The sequence below is a fragment of the Trachurus trachurus genome (assembly GCF_905171665.1).
Source record: "Trachurus trachurus genome assembly, chromosome: 1".
In the NCBI taxonomy this organism is placed as follows: domain Eukaryota; kingdom Metazoa; phylum Chordata; class Actinopteri; order Carangiformes; family Carangidae; genus Trachurus; species Trachurus trachurus.
The window spans coordinates 13440416-13454381 of NC_139891.1; the positions used below are offsets into that span (position 1 = coordinate 13440416).

Sequence of the window (13966 nt, forward strand, 5' to 3'; positions counted from 1 at the left end):
GTTGAATGTAAAAGGTCATTAGGGGCTGCAGACTTTTCCTCTTCCTCCTAATAAACAAGTTCAATACTCACTGACATTAATGAAAGTAATTTTAAAGGAAGTCAAAAGTGTAGATGTTAACAAGGTATCAGACTTTGGCTCAAGTAATCAAACTGTTTACTCGTAGCCTTGACCCTGCCAATCGATACACTTTCTCTTCTCAAAGCAAACATGTCTCCTTATTTGAATAATCCCAATATTGACATAATGTAATTGGTGGACTGGAGAAAATGTCACGGACTGACTCCTCTTATTAACATCTCAGACAGAGGTTTACTTTGGTTTTCAATAGTAACTACCTGATCAGCAACAATTTTCACACTGCTGTTATTTTCACATTACTGCCGATCTTGGTGTTTGTAGCCTTCACAGTAAAACAATTTCCATTCACAATGTCCTCTTCTCTGTAAAGAATCATGGATTAAATCACGACAAGGAGGCATAGATGACCAAGGGGCATGTTAGATGAATAATCAAAGACTTGTCTAATACATCCATGTCTTAAAAGTAATCGCCACAGATAAGCCAAACACACCAGCACTAGTTTGGTACAGCACATTGTAACTCACCCCTGCAGCTCCTTCACAGACATGGAGATCTTCAGGTTATGTCCCAGAACATGGAGGGCTGTGAGGATGTCAGCCCACTGGACCATCTCTCCCAACGGACCCCCCTTCAGCACCTTGGGACTGAAAACATCTCCAGACTCCTCTGTTAGGAAGCCGACATGGACCAGGATCTTAAGAAAGACAGGGACATAACACTTTTATTACACAAGCATTCTAATAATGTTGACCATCTTCAGCTGGATATAAAAACATTATTCTTACAAGTGTAATAACTGAGAACATGGTGAGGCTAAACCACTGGCCTATGAGAAAAAACAAAACTGCACCTGAATGTCACTAAGAACCACACAGCTGTGTGTGCATAACACTAAGGCATGTATCATAAGTCAGAGCTAAACTAAGATCTCTAAACTATAACGAATGTTTTACTGATGGTCTTTAGATAGGTCTCTTAAGCTTGAATCATCCTAGAAAAATGACTATCCAGGCAAAAATAATACTCTATGTCTAGTATAATTGAAATGAATTTGTAATTTTATGGATATTTTCTGTTTGTTTGTTTATTATGTTTTTTCTTTATTTCTTTCCCTTCTTTGCTTTTTTCTCTTTTCTTTTTCTATTGGTTGATTTATTTTAGTGATTTTGTATTGAGGGGGAGGATTTTATATAAGCCCTTTGGGCTTCTTTTCCTCTCCTGCACAATTATTTGTATTATTAAATACAATTCTTGTTTTATCATTGTGCATATGAATAAAATAAAATAAAATAACACCTTTGCTGTTCCGAAGCTTTGCTTGAGCTTGTTTGTTGTAATGTTGCAGGATTCATTAAACTCAGCATTGTAACTGTTGTTAAGAGACACACATATATTCCTGAAAAGATGTTGAAATAAACCAGAATTGTCCTTGAATTTGAAAAGTTACAGTAGCTGACAGTTACGAACAAAGCCATGAAGACGATAAAATGTCCTTTATACATATATAATACAGTTCACAATTTATAACATGCTGTTGTGCTACTGAGTTGTTACTTTGACATTTCTAAGTTACAATTCTGAACTTGAATAGCTAAATAGTCTAGATGGACAAATCCTGATACCAGAATACTCAAAGCAGTGACAACTTGATATGTGTGTTTATGTTGTTTGTGTTACTGTAGATTACAAAACCTGATGATGTACCAGAATGTGCATCTATTGAAGTAACTTACTTTTCAGGCAAATTGTCTTGATGATACTAATGCATAATGTGTATATTGTAAAGTAAGTTTAATTTAATCTGATTTATATTATATTATTTATATACAATACGTGTGTATACTGAGTAAAGTTAAGCTCCTTGAAAGTTAAGTCTCTGCAGTTGAAAGTGTTTTAATGAGTTTGAGGATTAAAATCATTAGAATTTCAGACTCTTTCGAAAAGGAAATTATGGAAACTGAAAAGTAATTCTTTAAAATCCTCAATGAATTATCCCTTCATGTGCCATGGAACAGCATGCACGTGTAGAAATCCATCATTATGGACTTTACCGAACAACTCATCTCTTTTGCACAGAATGTATACACAGATAACAGCTGTAACTAATTCGAGGCACCCATCGGGAAAATCCCCTTTGTTTTAAAACATCCTATAACACATGTGAAGGAATTACAGTTTATATGTTGCACTATTATACAACCATGCTCTCACAGGCTACAGTCCCGTCACGCGTTTGCACCTAGCAAGTGCATAATTAGTGCAACCCACCGAGACATAAGCAACACGTTGCTTTGCACAGTGGATTAGACACAGCCATGTCCAAACGTTGCACTGTGGAGTAATCCTGATTAGCTAACGCAGCATGAACACCTCCCGCTGCTTTTGCTGGCAAATGAGGCCCACAACTTTTCACCATGCAACATACATAATGAGCTTAGGGTCAACTGTGTGGAGTTGGCCAGAAAGTTTTGATGGCTAAGGCTTGTTACGTCTCCCTAATGAATAGCTTCCAAGGGCTTTTTTACAAGCATGCTGCAATGTATTCTCTTATTATCCATCCCCTCACCAGCCACCTTGTACTAATGTTGAAGTTAACTGCAGGAGCCGACATAGACGCCCCCTGCACACAGAACAAATACTGCTGTACATCTCACACTTTTCATTATCCTAGAAATTTAGTCTGGGTGACAGGAATTGAGTGAAAACAGCAGTAAACTAGTATTCATTATAGTTAATTTTATATATATATTCAGTTTTGTTACAGCCATATAAGGCACTCCACTGCTGTTGCATTGTTAACGTGTACAAAATGTGTATCAGGCATTGGACAATGGTGTGTACGCAGCAGAGTCAAGCTCCAGTGAGAATCCAGCTGGTGTGAAAAATCCTCTGATTTAATAAGCCTGCTCTATTAACTTCTGCTTCATAAAAAAAGATAAGTGAAATTTAATTACAGTTTGGGTGGCAGATGGCAAGAGTGAGAATTTATGGCACCAACACTATTCACTCTCTTGACTTGGTGGTTGTGGTGGCGAGGGTGTATCGCACAAACACTGGCAACTATGCAAAAATGGAGACAGAAGGAGCTGAATTTCATATACTGGCAGCAGCAACACTGCTAAATAAATATGAGAAATATCAGAGAACTGAATAGCTGCGGATGGGGCTCAATAAAACTGGCATCCATACAGTAATGCAAAGTTAATAGAGAGAGGTAAGAGTGCTTTGCAAAACCTGGCAACTCGCACCCACAATCTAAACTGCTGAGGAGGGATTTCACTTCCTCTCTAATAGGCTGTATTTATCTTCATTTGCTAATGTTAATTCTGCCATATGGGAACAAAATTAGAGAGGAGTTCAATGAAACATATCAGAACAACGCTGGAGAGGTAACCTTTATATCAGAGCAGCAATCAATAGCTTGAGCGGAGATGAGAGAGACTCGTGTGGGTGGCTCGCACTGTGTTCTTCCGTGCAGATCACCGGTACACACACTCACCGCCAACACAATCTCACAATTTGCTCATGCAACTAGCTTGAAAAAGAAGAGGTGGAAAAGCCACACAGCGTGGAAGGAACAGAGGAAGCTAAAGCTTTACTTCCTCATAAACTCCTGTACGAGGCCCAGCTGACTCCCTGGAGAAATTGATCACAGACAGAGCTCTTTATGTACTGGACTTATGCCACTCCCAGATGGTGTGTGTGTCTGTGTGTGTCCTGGTGGATTAGGGATTGTTTGTTTTTGTTTGTTTGCATGTTTTCTTCTTTTTTTCCCCACAGTGACATACATCGATGAACTCCAGTCAGACTCCTTTTGTGTGTGATTCTGGATGTTGGTGCGTGTTCAGCGTGGATGCCTGTACACTCACTATGAGCTTGAGGGATTCTCAACATGATCTAAAGCAGCTCTATACTGTTAATGTCCCGTGGGGATCGAACACAAAGACCTGCCAAACCCACTGAGACAGAAAGAAAGGTACGATAACAAGGCATGTGCGCTCAAATGTCTCGCTGAACTTTATAACGCTCCATCTGTCTGTGTGTCTTTATGTGTCTTCTGTCTCCCAAAACTTTAATGCCACATGCTGTATGAAGGCCTTTCCACAGCATTATCCCTATTCTGCTATGTGATTCAATAACTGGCATAACTAGCTGTGGAAAAGGAAATCTTTTGTCTGTGTGAACGTTTTATGTAATATGATTGTGTCTTGAGTAAAAATCCTTGGAAAGTCCTTGGTGTGCACATACGAGAGCAGAGGAGTAAAAGCAGCTCTCAAGGATGTGGTACCACTCCATTGCTCCGCTCCGCTCCACTCATCACTAACAGGCCAACGGCAGAAGAATGCTAATGCTTGTCTCAGCATCTGTAAGCGCAGGACTTTGCGTGAATAAGTCTGTGTGTGTGTGTGTCCCTGTCCGATCATGCACTGTGGCCTGTATGAAGGTCGCAGCTGTCCAATGGTAGGCCACGGGTGGCACTACAAGCTGGCACTGCCAGCCATCACTACTCTACCCTTAGTTTCACCTTCTCTTTCATGCACTTCTACAGACTACTTTCCCTTCTTTATTTCTCCTCACGTCTTTCCTCTATCCCTTGTTGTCATACTCCTCCAACCTGCTTCCTCCCCCTTCTCTTCCACTCCCTCACTCCTCCTTCCATATCCCATTAGTCTCCACTTTCTGCACTTCATCAGTCAGAGGTCAATTAGCTCTCAAGAGGGAAGATACAGGGAGAAGGGAAATGAACAGTTTGGCATGTGCTGACAAACACACTAAATGTGCATGCTCAGTGCACACCAGGCAGACGCAGATGGGCACAAAGTCACATACCGAAACACTTAAATTAATACTAGATGGGCAGTGGATGCACTGCCAAAGGTTAACCGGGTGAGGTCAGCGTCTTTGAGTCTGGTGTCTGTTATCTCTTAAAAGCCTTTCCATTATGCGTTATCTGAACATGTCGTTTTTGATACAAAGAAAAAAGAGAACATCAATTTGTTTTATATTATATTAATACACCAAATGTTCCATGGATGACTGGGCTGACCCAGGCTTTTGATTAAATCTGATAAAACATTGGGAAAAAAGAGTTCTCTCAAATGTACAACATCTTTTAAAGTGAAGTGCAGCTAAAGGTTGATTGTATTCTCTCTGAACTTCACAAGAAGTCAGGAAACGGCAGATTAGTCAAATAAGAAAAGAGATTTCTTAGAATATTTAACACCTTTTTCATCAAACATCATGGTAAAAATCTTTGACTGTAGAATCTTCTGCTCTGACTCTAACCTAAAAAAAACTTCAGAATGACATCTTCCCCAAACATAGACTTTCTCAAATTGATCCTGGCATTAACCCTGGCCGTGGCAGGTGCTGACAAGCTGCTGCCTCGCTGATCCACAACTTTTGGTCTTGCTCATCCCTTCATAACAACTGGTCCAATATTTTTGAAGCTTCATCAAGTGTAATTGGCACACTTCGGTTGCCCTTTGATCCAGCTGCATCAACAATGCTTTTTGAAGTAAAAGTAGATACAGTGGGCTTATCGGAAAATCATCCTCTCCATTCCAATAAGGCTTTGATCAGATATCTTTATTTTCAGTAAATTGGTTTAACACACGTTGTGTCGGTCTAGATACAAACCATAGCCTATGTAATACACATTAAGATATGTACCAATGATACAACTGGGGAAATTTGGGGTTCAGTCTCATGCCCAAGGATACTTCAACATGTGGATGAAGGACCTCTATCAACTGAGCCACAGCCGTCCAGCTGTCCGCCCCCCTGTCTTAATCTCACTCACTGTCAAAATATTCATCATAGGACATAAAGCAGTTACCGGTACTTTGCAATTTACAGGCTACAGGATGTTTTGTATGTACTGGGGTTTTCCATTTGTACAGTGTAAACGTACGTACACATAATACATTTTCAAACAACCACTACATATCGCTCCAATCTACTTTTTTAGGTTTGTGTGAATACATTTGTAATGAATAATTAATGTATTCAATGTAATTTAATTTAATTTACCCATGTGTCTTCTGTCTTTGGTGCAGTCTAAAAGAAGGGCTGTAAATATGGTGGTGCATTCTTTGCTCGGTTGTTTTGGCTTTTGTGTTAATTCCGAGTAACACTTTTTTTTATCAGTTTATCCCATCTATATACTGTCTATACTGCTTACTCACAGGGTGGCTAAAGCCAATCCCAGCTGACATAGGATGAGGGCGGGGTACACTCTGGAGAGGTCACCAGTCTATCATAAGACATGTAGGGATGAACATTGCACACACACACACACCTCTGGGCAAATTTTGCGCCTACTGCGCATGTCTTTTAGAAGCCTGAGAACCGGCAGGCACGGGAAGAACATGCAAGCTCTATCTAGAAAGGCCCCAAGCCTCGGAAACGCACTCAGAAACGTCCTGCTGAGAGGCAACCATGCTAATCACAATGCCACTGTGCCGCCCATAGCACATTATTTCATATTTATTTTACTTCCATGGTATTTGTAGGTGGAGCTAGCCATTTGTCAACTACTGTAAGGGTGTAATCGGTGGAGCTTGTCTCTGGTGTGCTGGTACCACATGTGCAAGGTTGTAGTTAAGAGGTAATTTGCATAAACTACACTACAGGGAGACAACTTGAAAAAGTTGTTCCTTTGGTGTTTTGGTGCTATGGCTCTATGCTATAGCTTGTGTGTTGAGAATTATAGAAGGTGCAGGTCACTAAAGGCTGTCCATTGCACTTTTAAATTTGTTTACCTCTGTGGTTTGGCTGCAGAGCGGCCTCCATTCTGGGGATAATTTATTTTATAAAATGCGAGAAACTACTGTTTACAATGGGAGTTGTACTAAAAATAGTTTTGAAGGGGAAAAAAAATACTATTCCTATTGCTCATGTTTCCACTGTCACTTTCATGCACACACACACACACACCTCCCAATTTCCTGTCCTTGAGTCTGCTGCTGACTGTTAAAAAGAATCATCTTGCTTTTTCTCTCATTTTCCTCTCCCTCTTGATCCTTTATCCCGCCATACTTGCCTCTCTGCTCCACTAATTTATTCGTTTTCTGAGTAAACATCTACTCTGCTTACAATCAAAGAGAGAGCTAAACAAGGAAACAGCACTGAATCAACAGAGCCCCATTGGAATTGTAAAGACTGCACACTCAAGCAGAATACTAAAGCTGCTATTGGAAGTGGGGATTTTCTCAAAGGCAAAGGTTAGGTGAGTACAAGGCTATAGTCAATTCACATCAGACACTTTTTTCCGAGGTCAGACTTAATTAAAATCAAACAGTGTTCCCCTTTCAATGCTGAAGTGATTGCCTATTTTAAAGTTTAAATTAATCTTCCTGTGAGGGAGAAAGGTAATAGTCAAATGGTAAATTTGACTGGAACATCCTGTGATTTAATTTTCAAATAAAATGTATGAGATTCTGCCCTTGGCTTTTATTGCAGTGATATCCAATTAGCAGTCAAGCGCACACACATGCACGCACACACATACACACACACACACACACAAAAATGTACATATTTTTTTGACTCCCGTTTCTAATTATTGGGATAAACAGCTTTTGACAGCCAAGGCTAACTCTTACAAACACCAGGACATCTGCTCTTGAGATAGCAGCAGTACATTGTAAGGCACATAGGCTGCTACGGGATCCATGATAGAGGATAACAAATCCCCTCAGTGCAACACAAGAAAGGAGAACATCAATCACGGTAACGGAGGACTATTTCCACCCTTGTTAACTTATTTTAGAGAGAGATGGGGGCAGAGAGAAACATTTTGGAGAGAAGAGGCAGAACATGTGCTCAATCTGCCTTCTCACATTAACTCATTCATTTATCATTATTTTCTTACTAAAAGATGATGACTCGTCCTCGAGCATGAAAAGAAATTGGTGGGGAGGCTGGACAAACCTAAAATGTGCTGTTGTGAAAGGTTACATGGTGCAGAGAGTTTCTAAGACTCCTGAAGTTTTAATCACATAGTCCTTTCGTTGACATTTGGAAAAATAAGCCTTTAAATTACACCCTTATTTTTTCTTCTTAACCAATTTTAAATGAAATTGCCAATATCCACAGGCGTCCTGGCCCTCCAGTCTTTGCTGCTTGCTCATCTCAGCTGTGGCTCACGACTCCCCTCTCTCTCTCCATCAATCCTTTCCTAATCCATATTCTACAGTATCCTTCCGCTCTACCATCCATCGCCCTCTTGTCCTTCTTTTTTCATCTTATTCTTCTCCCTCTGGCACTGGCACATGCTTGGCATCTTGTAGCTATACCAATCATACATCATCTTCCTTATGCGTCTTTCTGCTTTCTTTCTTTCCTTCTTTCTTGCTTGAATGCCAACCAAATTGCTTGAATGCCAACCAAAATGAGGTTTAACAATTTCAGTGTAATTGGAAACCATTTTTGAACTGATATACACATCAGGAGAATAATGCAGACTGCAGTGATGGATGGTACCCTATCAAATTTATCCTTGCACCTATTATCATATACATTCAAGAAGAAACTGAAAAAGCTCTTCATGCCTAACAACATTTTATGCCATAATGCTTATTTTTGAAATGAAATATTTTAGTTTACCTTGAATCATTCATTTATAGATCACTTTGAGACTCTGTATGTACACTTTCCGGATTATATTGACTGTGAATTTACAAGGTACAATGTGTGCATTAATGTTTCCATGTTGCACAGTTTGGTTGTGTATTGCACTTTGCATGTTTGCACTTTCTGTTACCTTCTTCTGGTCCCTCCATCTTTGCTCCAGCTTGGCATCCAGGCGGTTAGCGGCTGTTGCCCATTGCTGTGCAAGGCGGCGGATTCTGCGCTTCATGAAGCTGAGGGACTCCTTTCCTGTTCCCACCTGATCCAGGAGTACAGAGAGGTCTGTGCGGAAAGCAGCCTGAGGTGGTGATGGATAGAATAGTAAAAGGAGATATGGAAAGAGGATCAGAGTAAGGTAAGGGAATTAGACCGACGTTCCAGCTACAGGTGTTACTCCCTTCCTAGGCATGATGGCAGTGTAGGTATACCTTGTACATATAAATGGTTCCCAGAGGATGAATTGTACCAACTTTGGTGATCTACTGAGTTTCCCCAAACACCACCATGGGGCATATATTTATGTTTCAGTGAATTGTTTGGACAGCTACAGGACAGATTACTATATACTATGTTGATATGTCTTTGTGAACTCTGCTGATCCTCATCATGAGGTCTACATTGGATATTGGACATCGTTGGATACCTTAGAATTTATCTGACCAACCCTTTCTTTCTTTTCTACAATGACAAAGCAGCCTCACAGAGCTACTAGCAACGCTGTAGACTCTCTGTCTCGTTTGCTTTTTAAATGGCTTCTAGTCTAGACAAGACGGCAAAGCTGCTGAGAGCAAGTATCAGCTGATGTAACCTGTGCATGTAAATCTTCTTATATGCGATGGAAATTCTCTGTAAATCATATAGAACACCTACTGTACTGGGACAGCAAACAATTTAATAACATGACATAATATTTGCCTTGTTAACACTTACAATTTAGGAATAACTGTGCCCCTTGAGAACCCACTACTTCAAGGCTATACACAAAGGTGTTGCAATATCAGCCACTGCATTCCTTTCAAAACAACCCTGACTCAGCTTCATTTGCATGCAAGAAACAAGGAGACTGTAGTACACAGTTAAGTATTTGTGTTGCAGGGTAAAGATGGATATGTCAGCCATCATTTACATTGGCATTATCCTTGTGACAATTTCACTGCTGCCACAAATGAAAAACATAAAAGGTAAGGCGATATTGTACATGCAGAGACATGATACACACAACTCACTGAAATAACCATTTTAAACATGCATGTTCTAAACATTCATCTTCTGTTCCCAAATAAACACTGTTAAAAAAACTGTACCTGTATAGAGGAAAGACTAACCTTTCTCAACACATCGCACAGTATGAGAGGTTGTATTCATTTCTGTATGAGGAATATGCAATTCTCTATGACCTCGAAGTCAGTCAGCTGACAAAAACAAAGGCTCTGAGATAATGATGAGGGGGATGAGGCCTGTAGCTCCCTACAATGTAATAATTTCCTGAAAATGTAATAATTTCCTGAAAATGTAATAAAATTTGCACTTAACTCGATCAAAAATGTAATAAAATCCAATAATGTAATAACTTCACCAATAATGTAATAACATATTCTGACAACATTTTAAGGATGTAATATACACTGGATTTGAAACAAGAGAATGACTATTGGGTTAAATTGCAGATCTTGAGTACCATACAGCCATATGCATACTGTATGTGTAAATACTCAGCAACTACGTATATCCTGGTCCTACTGAGTGGGTGATGGATTTACCTCTTTGGGAGACCAGAATTCCAGCTCAGATATACAGTAAGCTTCTGAGTGGCACTGGAAACCCCCAGGTAACTACCTCATACCTCAAAACAACTTTCAGGTAACTCTTAATTTGAAGAGGGTATACATAAACATTCATAAAACTTACACACACATTACATGACACCTGACATAAACACAGGCACGTACCGTATCCACATATAAATGATTATAATATCACTTTCAATGTCAAATTGACATCTTACTAATGTCAAGTGACATAGTGGTCAGCTGACATAATGTCATACTTATAGTATATTATGAGATTTATCTGCATAATATATGTCAGGTGCCATGTAATGTGCATGTAGGTTTTATACTCTTGTCAAATTAAGTGTTACTGAAAGTTGTTTTGTTGGTTTGTGGTTGTTTTGAGTGAAGAGGTACGTTTAGGGAAGAGTTACTTGGGGTCTCCGGTGCTGCTCAGAAGCTTACTGTATATCTGAGCTGGAATTCTAGTCTCCCAAGGAGGTAAGATGTATGTTGCATGTCCCTGAGTATCTGCACATGTGCATATAGCTGTGGTACTCAAGGTCTGCAATTTAACCCAATACTCATACATATTATATAACATATTACATTATCTGTCAAGTATTACGTTATCAGTTTTGAAAAAAAAAAAGAAAACCTAAAACAACCCTCCTGAAAATGTAATAAATTCCCAACAATGCAATAAGGTATTACATTATCGGTAAAAATGTTATTACAATATCAGTGTGAATATTCTTTTTATATTATTGGTGAAGCTATTACATTATTGGGTTAAGGCCAAGGGGGCAGTTGTCGGTCTGAGAAGTGAAGCTCACTTCCGCGTTCAAAAAGCTGCAATCCCCCCGGCTGTCGCTGGGGGCTGGCTCCAGAAGGGAGCAACTCCAATCGAGCCCCATGTTAAAATAGCCGATTTTACAGCTTAAAAAAACATATTTACAGCCTGGTACATTTTATTTTTTTGGTCTCAATCGATAGTTTCTACCCCCGCACACACTCTGAGGGGGGTGAATTTTTTTTAAACTCTACCGTTTTACTGTTATTAGGTTTAAAGCTCTGGCCAATTAGGGAGCAGAACCGTTGAGTGACAGGTCCGGCGACCGCTGTTACGAGGCCAGTGGGCGGGCTCTCGGCCGGCCAACGGCCGCACCTCTCCAAATATGGCAAGTAGAATCCAACATGGCGCGGTTCAAATCCCCGTAGTAGCGGCACAAAACAGACTCCCCAAAACCAATGGGTGACGTCACGGACGCTACGTCCATTCTTTTTACAGTCTATGGTTAAGGCCTGTTTTAATTAGTGGGAAGTGAACAGGGTCAGATGAAGGTCAACTATTATGTAGTGTTGGGGGAAAACTGCTCCGACAGTATTACTGAATAACTGCTTCCAAGCAATAGGTTGCTATCCTTGAGCTTTTGATTGGTACTGTGGACATGTGATTGACAGTTTTACAACCATTATTAACCACTCTCACTCAATTCTCAATTTTCTGTCTGTGTTGTTATTACTGGCTGTCTAAAATAGGAGATGTAAAGGCAACAATTTGAGGCTAATGATAGTTAGAGAAATATTCTATGTGGTTATTTTATGCTCTGTAAAATGTGTTTTTCCTTTTCCTCTTTTCTTCTGTAATCATAGGAAGAAAAGAAATTAGCATTAAGGCCACTAAAAAAAACCTTTTTCTCAAACCGAATGCACTTCAAAGACACTATATAAGGCACCCACAAATAATCTATAGTGGGGACCATTGTTTCATTCTGTGTTGAATATATGACAGCTAAATAATAAGAAATGTGAACAGGGTGAAATAAAGGTTGCTCATCAGTTGAATATTTTGACCATCATTTCTACCACCACAGTTCTTTGAATTCAAAACTGTACCTTGGGAAAAGCAACAATTCCTCTTGTTCCCTATTTCATTTGTATGACTGTATTTTCAATGAGTTATCCTTCACTGAACTGATCTTACTGGACTATGTTTACTGAAAATTTAATTCCAAAAAAGAAGAGAGTAAAAACACAATCTATTTGTCCTGTTTTCAATCCTGTATGTTTAACCCCTGAGTCTAAATCATGTCCTCAGGTGCAGATTTTGGAGTTTCCTCAGTGACTGGTAAGAAAGGGAATAAAACCAGGTTTAGTACCATTTTTGTGGGTCTATTGTGCCACATTCGGAACAGAAAAAACACTTTTTCTATGCTGAAAAACAATGAGAGACTGGTTTGTTCACTCTCTCACAAGAACCAGACCTTTGTCCCAATCTGTCCTGTAAGAGAGCTCTATTGTTGGCAGGTGCAGTTTTTACAGTGTTTCTCACAGGTTCATAATTTAATTATTGTGCAGGGTGGCATCGAGTGTAATTGAAGTGTGTGCAGTTTAGAGGGGGAGACTGTAATCCATCACATTTTTTTTATAGCTTAATCTGCATTTGTGCTGTTATTCACACGCATGTCAAGAATATTTCTTTTTTCTTTCAAACAGAACTACTGTATTGTGTGTTTCTGAACACATTTACATTCTTGTCTAACATGTACAAAGTTAAGATTTATTTTACTGTTGTCATCATCGCCTGTCTTGTCTTATTAATATTGTGTGTGGTCTCCTCACCTGTCTCTTGGGGGCCTTTGGCTGCTGTACATGCTGTTGTGTGGGGGGGCTGCTGTGGTTCCTCCAGATAAGCGGTGGGCAGAACCACTCCACCTCGCTCAGGTAGATGAGAAAGGAACAGTCTGAGCCGTCGACCCCGTAGAAAGCATAGCACGGATCTGACGTCCAACGTGCACGCATCCACTATACAAAAAACAAACATCCACGTACACACATAAAAAACATATACGTATGTTATATTCTTTATCACCTTGGCTCCCAAGCAGTTAGTCCTAGACTGATTATCATGGGGCCAATAAAGGTAAAGGTACTTTATTGGTCACATATACAGCTAGTACAGTGAAATTCTTTCTCTGCATTTAACCCATCCCTGAGGAGCATTTGCTACCCAGTCATGGAACGATAATGATATATCTTTCAGTATAACATGTCACTGTGTCCCTGTTCTGTTTTGATCTAAATAAAAAATAACACTTACATCTACTTTACCAGGACACTCCGGAAAGCGTGGGTCTCTTGGTACTTCACACTGGCTTGATGTCCCATCTCTCACTGCTGAATAGACACAGTGAGTGAAATTACACCTTCAATTATAAACCATTAATGCATTTTTTTTATAGGTTGGCGATATTCTAGAAGATGCCCTGCCATAAACCACAATCCACTCCCATTATAAAAAAAAACAAAAACAAAAAAAACAAGTCATACATGATCGGCCGATATTTGCTTATTACTTTACCCACAGTCACTGCTTCATTAGCCCCTAGGATCACCAGCTTAGCTCACTTAAATCAGTTTTCTCTAATGTGGAAATTCATTCTCCAGTGAAGTTCATATTCCAACTGCAATCACCC

At 39.7% G+C, this 13966-nt stretch overlaps 1 protein-coding gene across 1 annotated transcript in view; it reads right to left on the reverse strand.

The window, feature by feature from the left end:
- LOC310994622 (alpha-1,6-mannosylglycoprotein 6-beta-N-acetylglucosaminyltransferase B-like) overlaps nucleotides 1-13966 on the reverse strand; it is a gene marked incomplete at both ends in the record, with an annotated part of 120306 nt that overhangs the window by 53516 nt on the left and 52824 nt on the right. The window contains 4 exons of the mRNA XM_083983363.1: nucleotides 609-778; nucleotides 8852-9016; nucleotides 13113-13295; nucleotides 13591-13667. Of these exons, the coding sequence (XP_083839489.1) occupies nucleotides 609-778; nucleotides 8852-9016; nucleotides 13113-13295; nucleotides 13591-13667 (595 nt within the window). The remainder of the gene's footprint in view (nucleotides 1-608; nucleotides 779-8851; nucleotides 9017-13112; nucleotides 13296-13590; nucleotides 13668-13966) is intronic.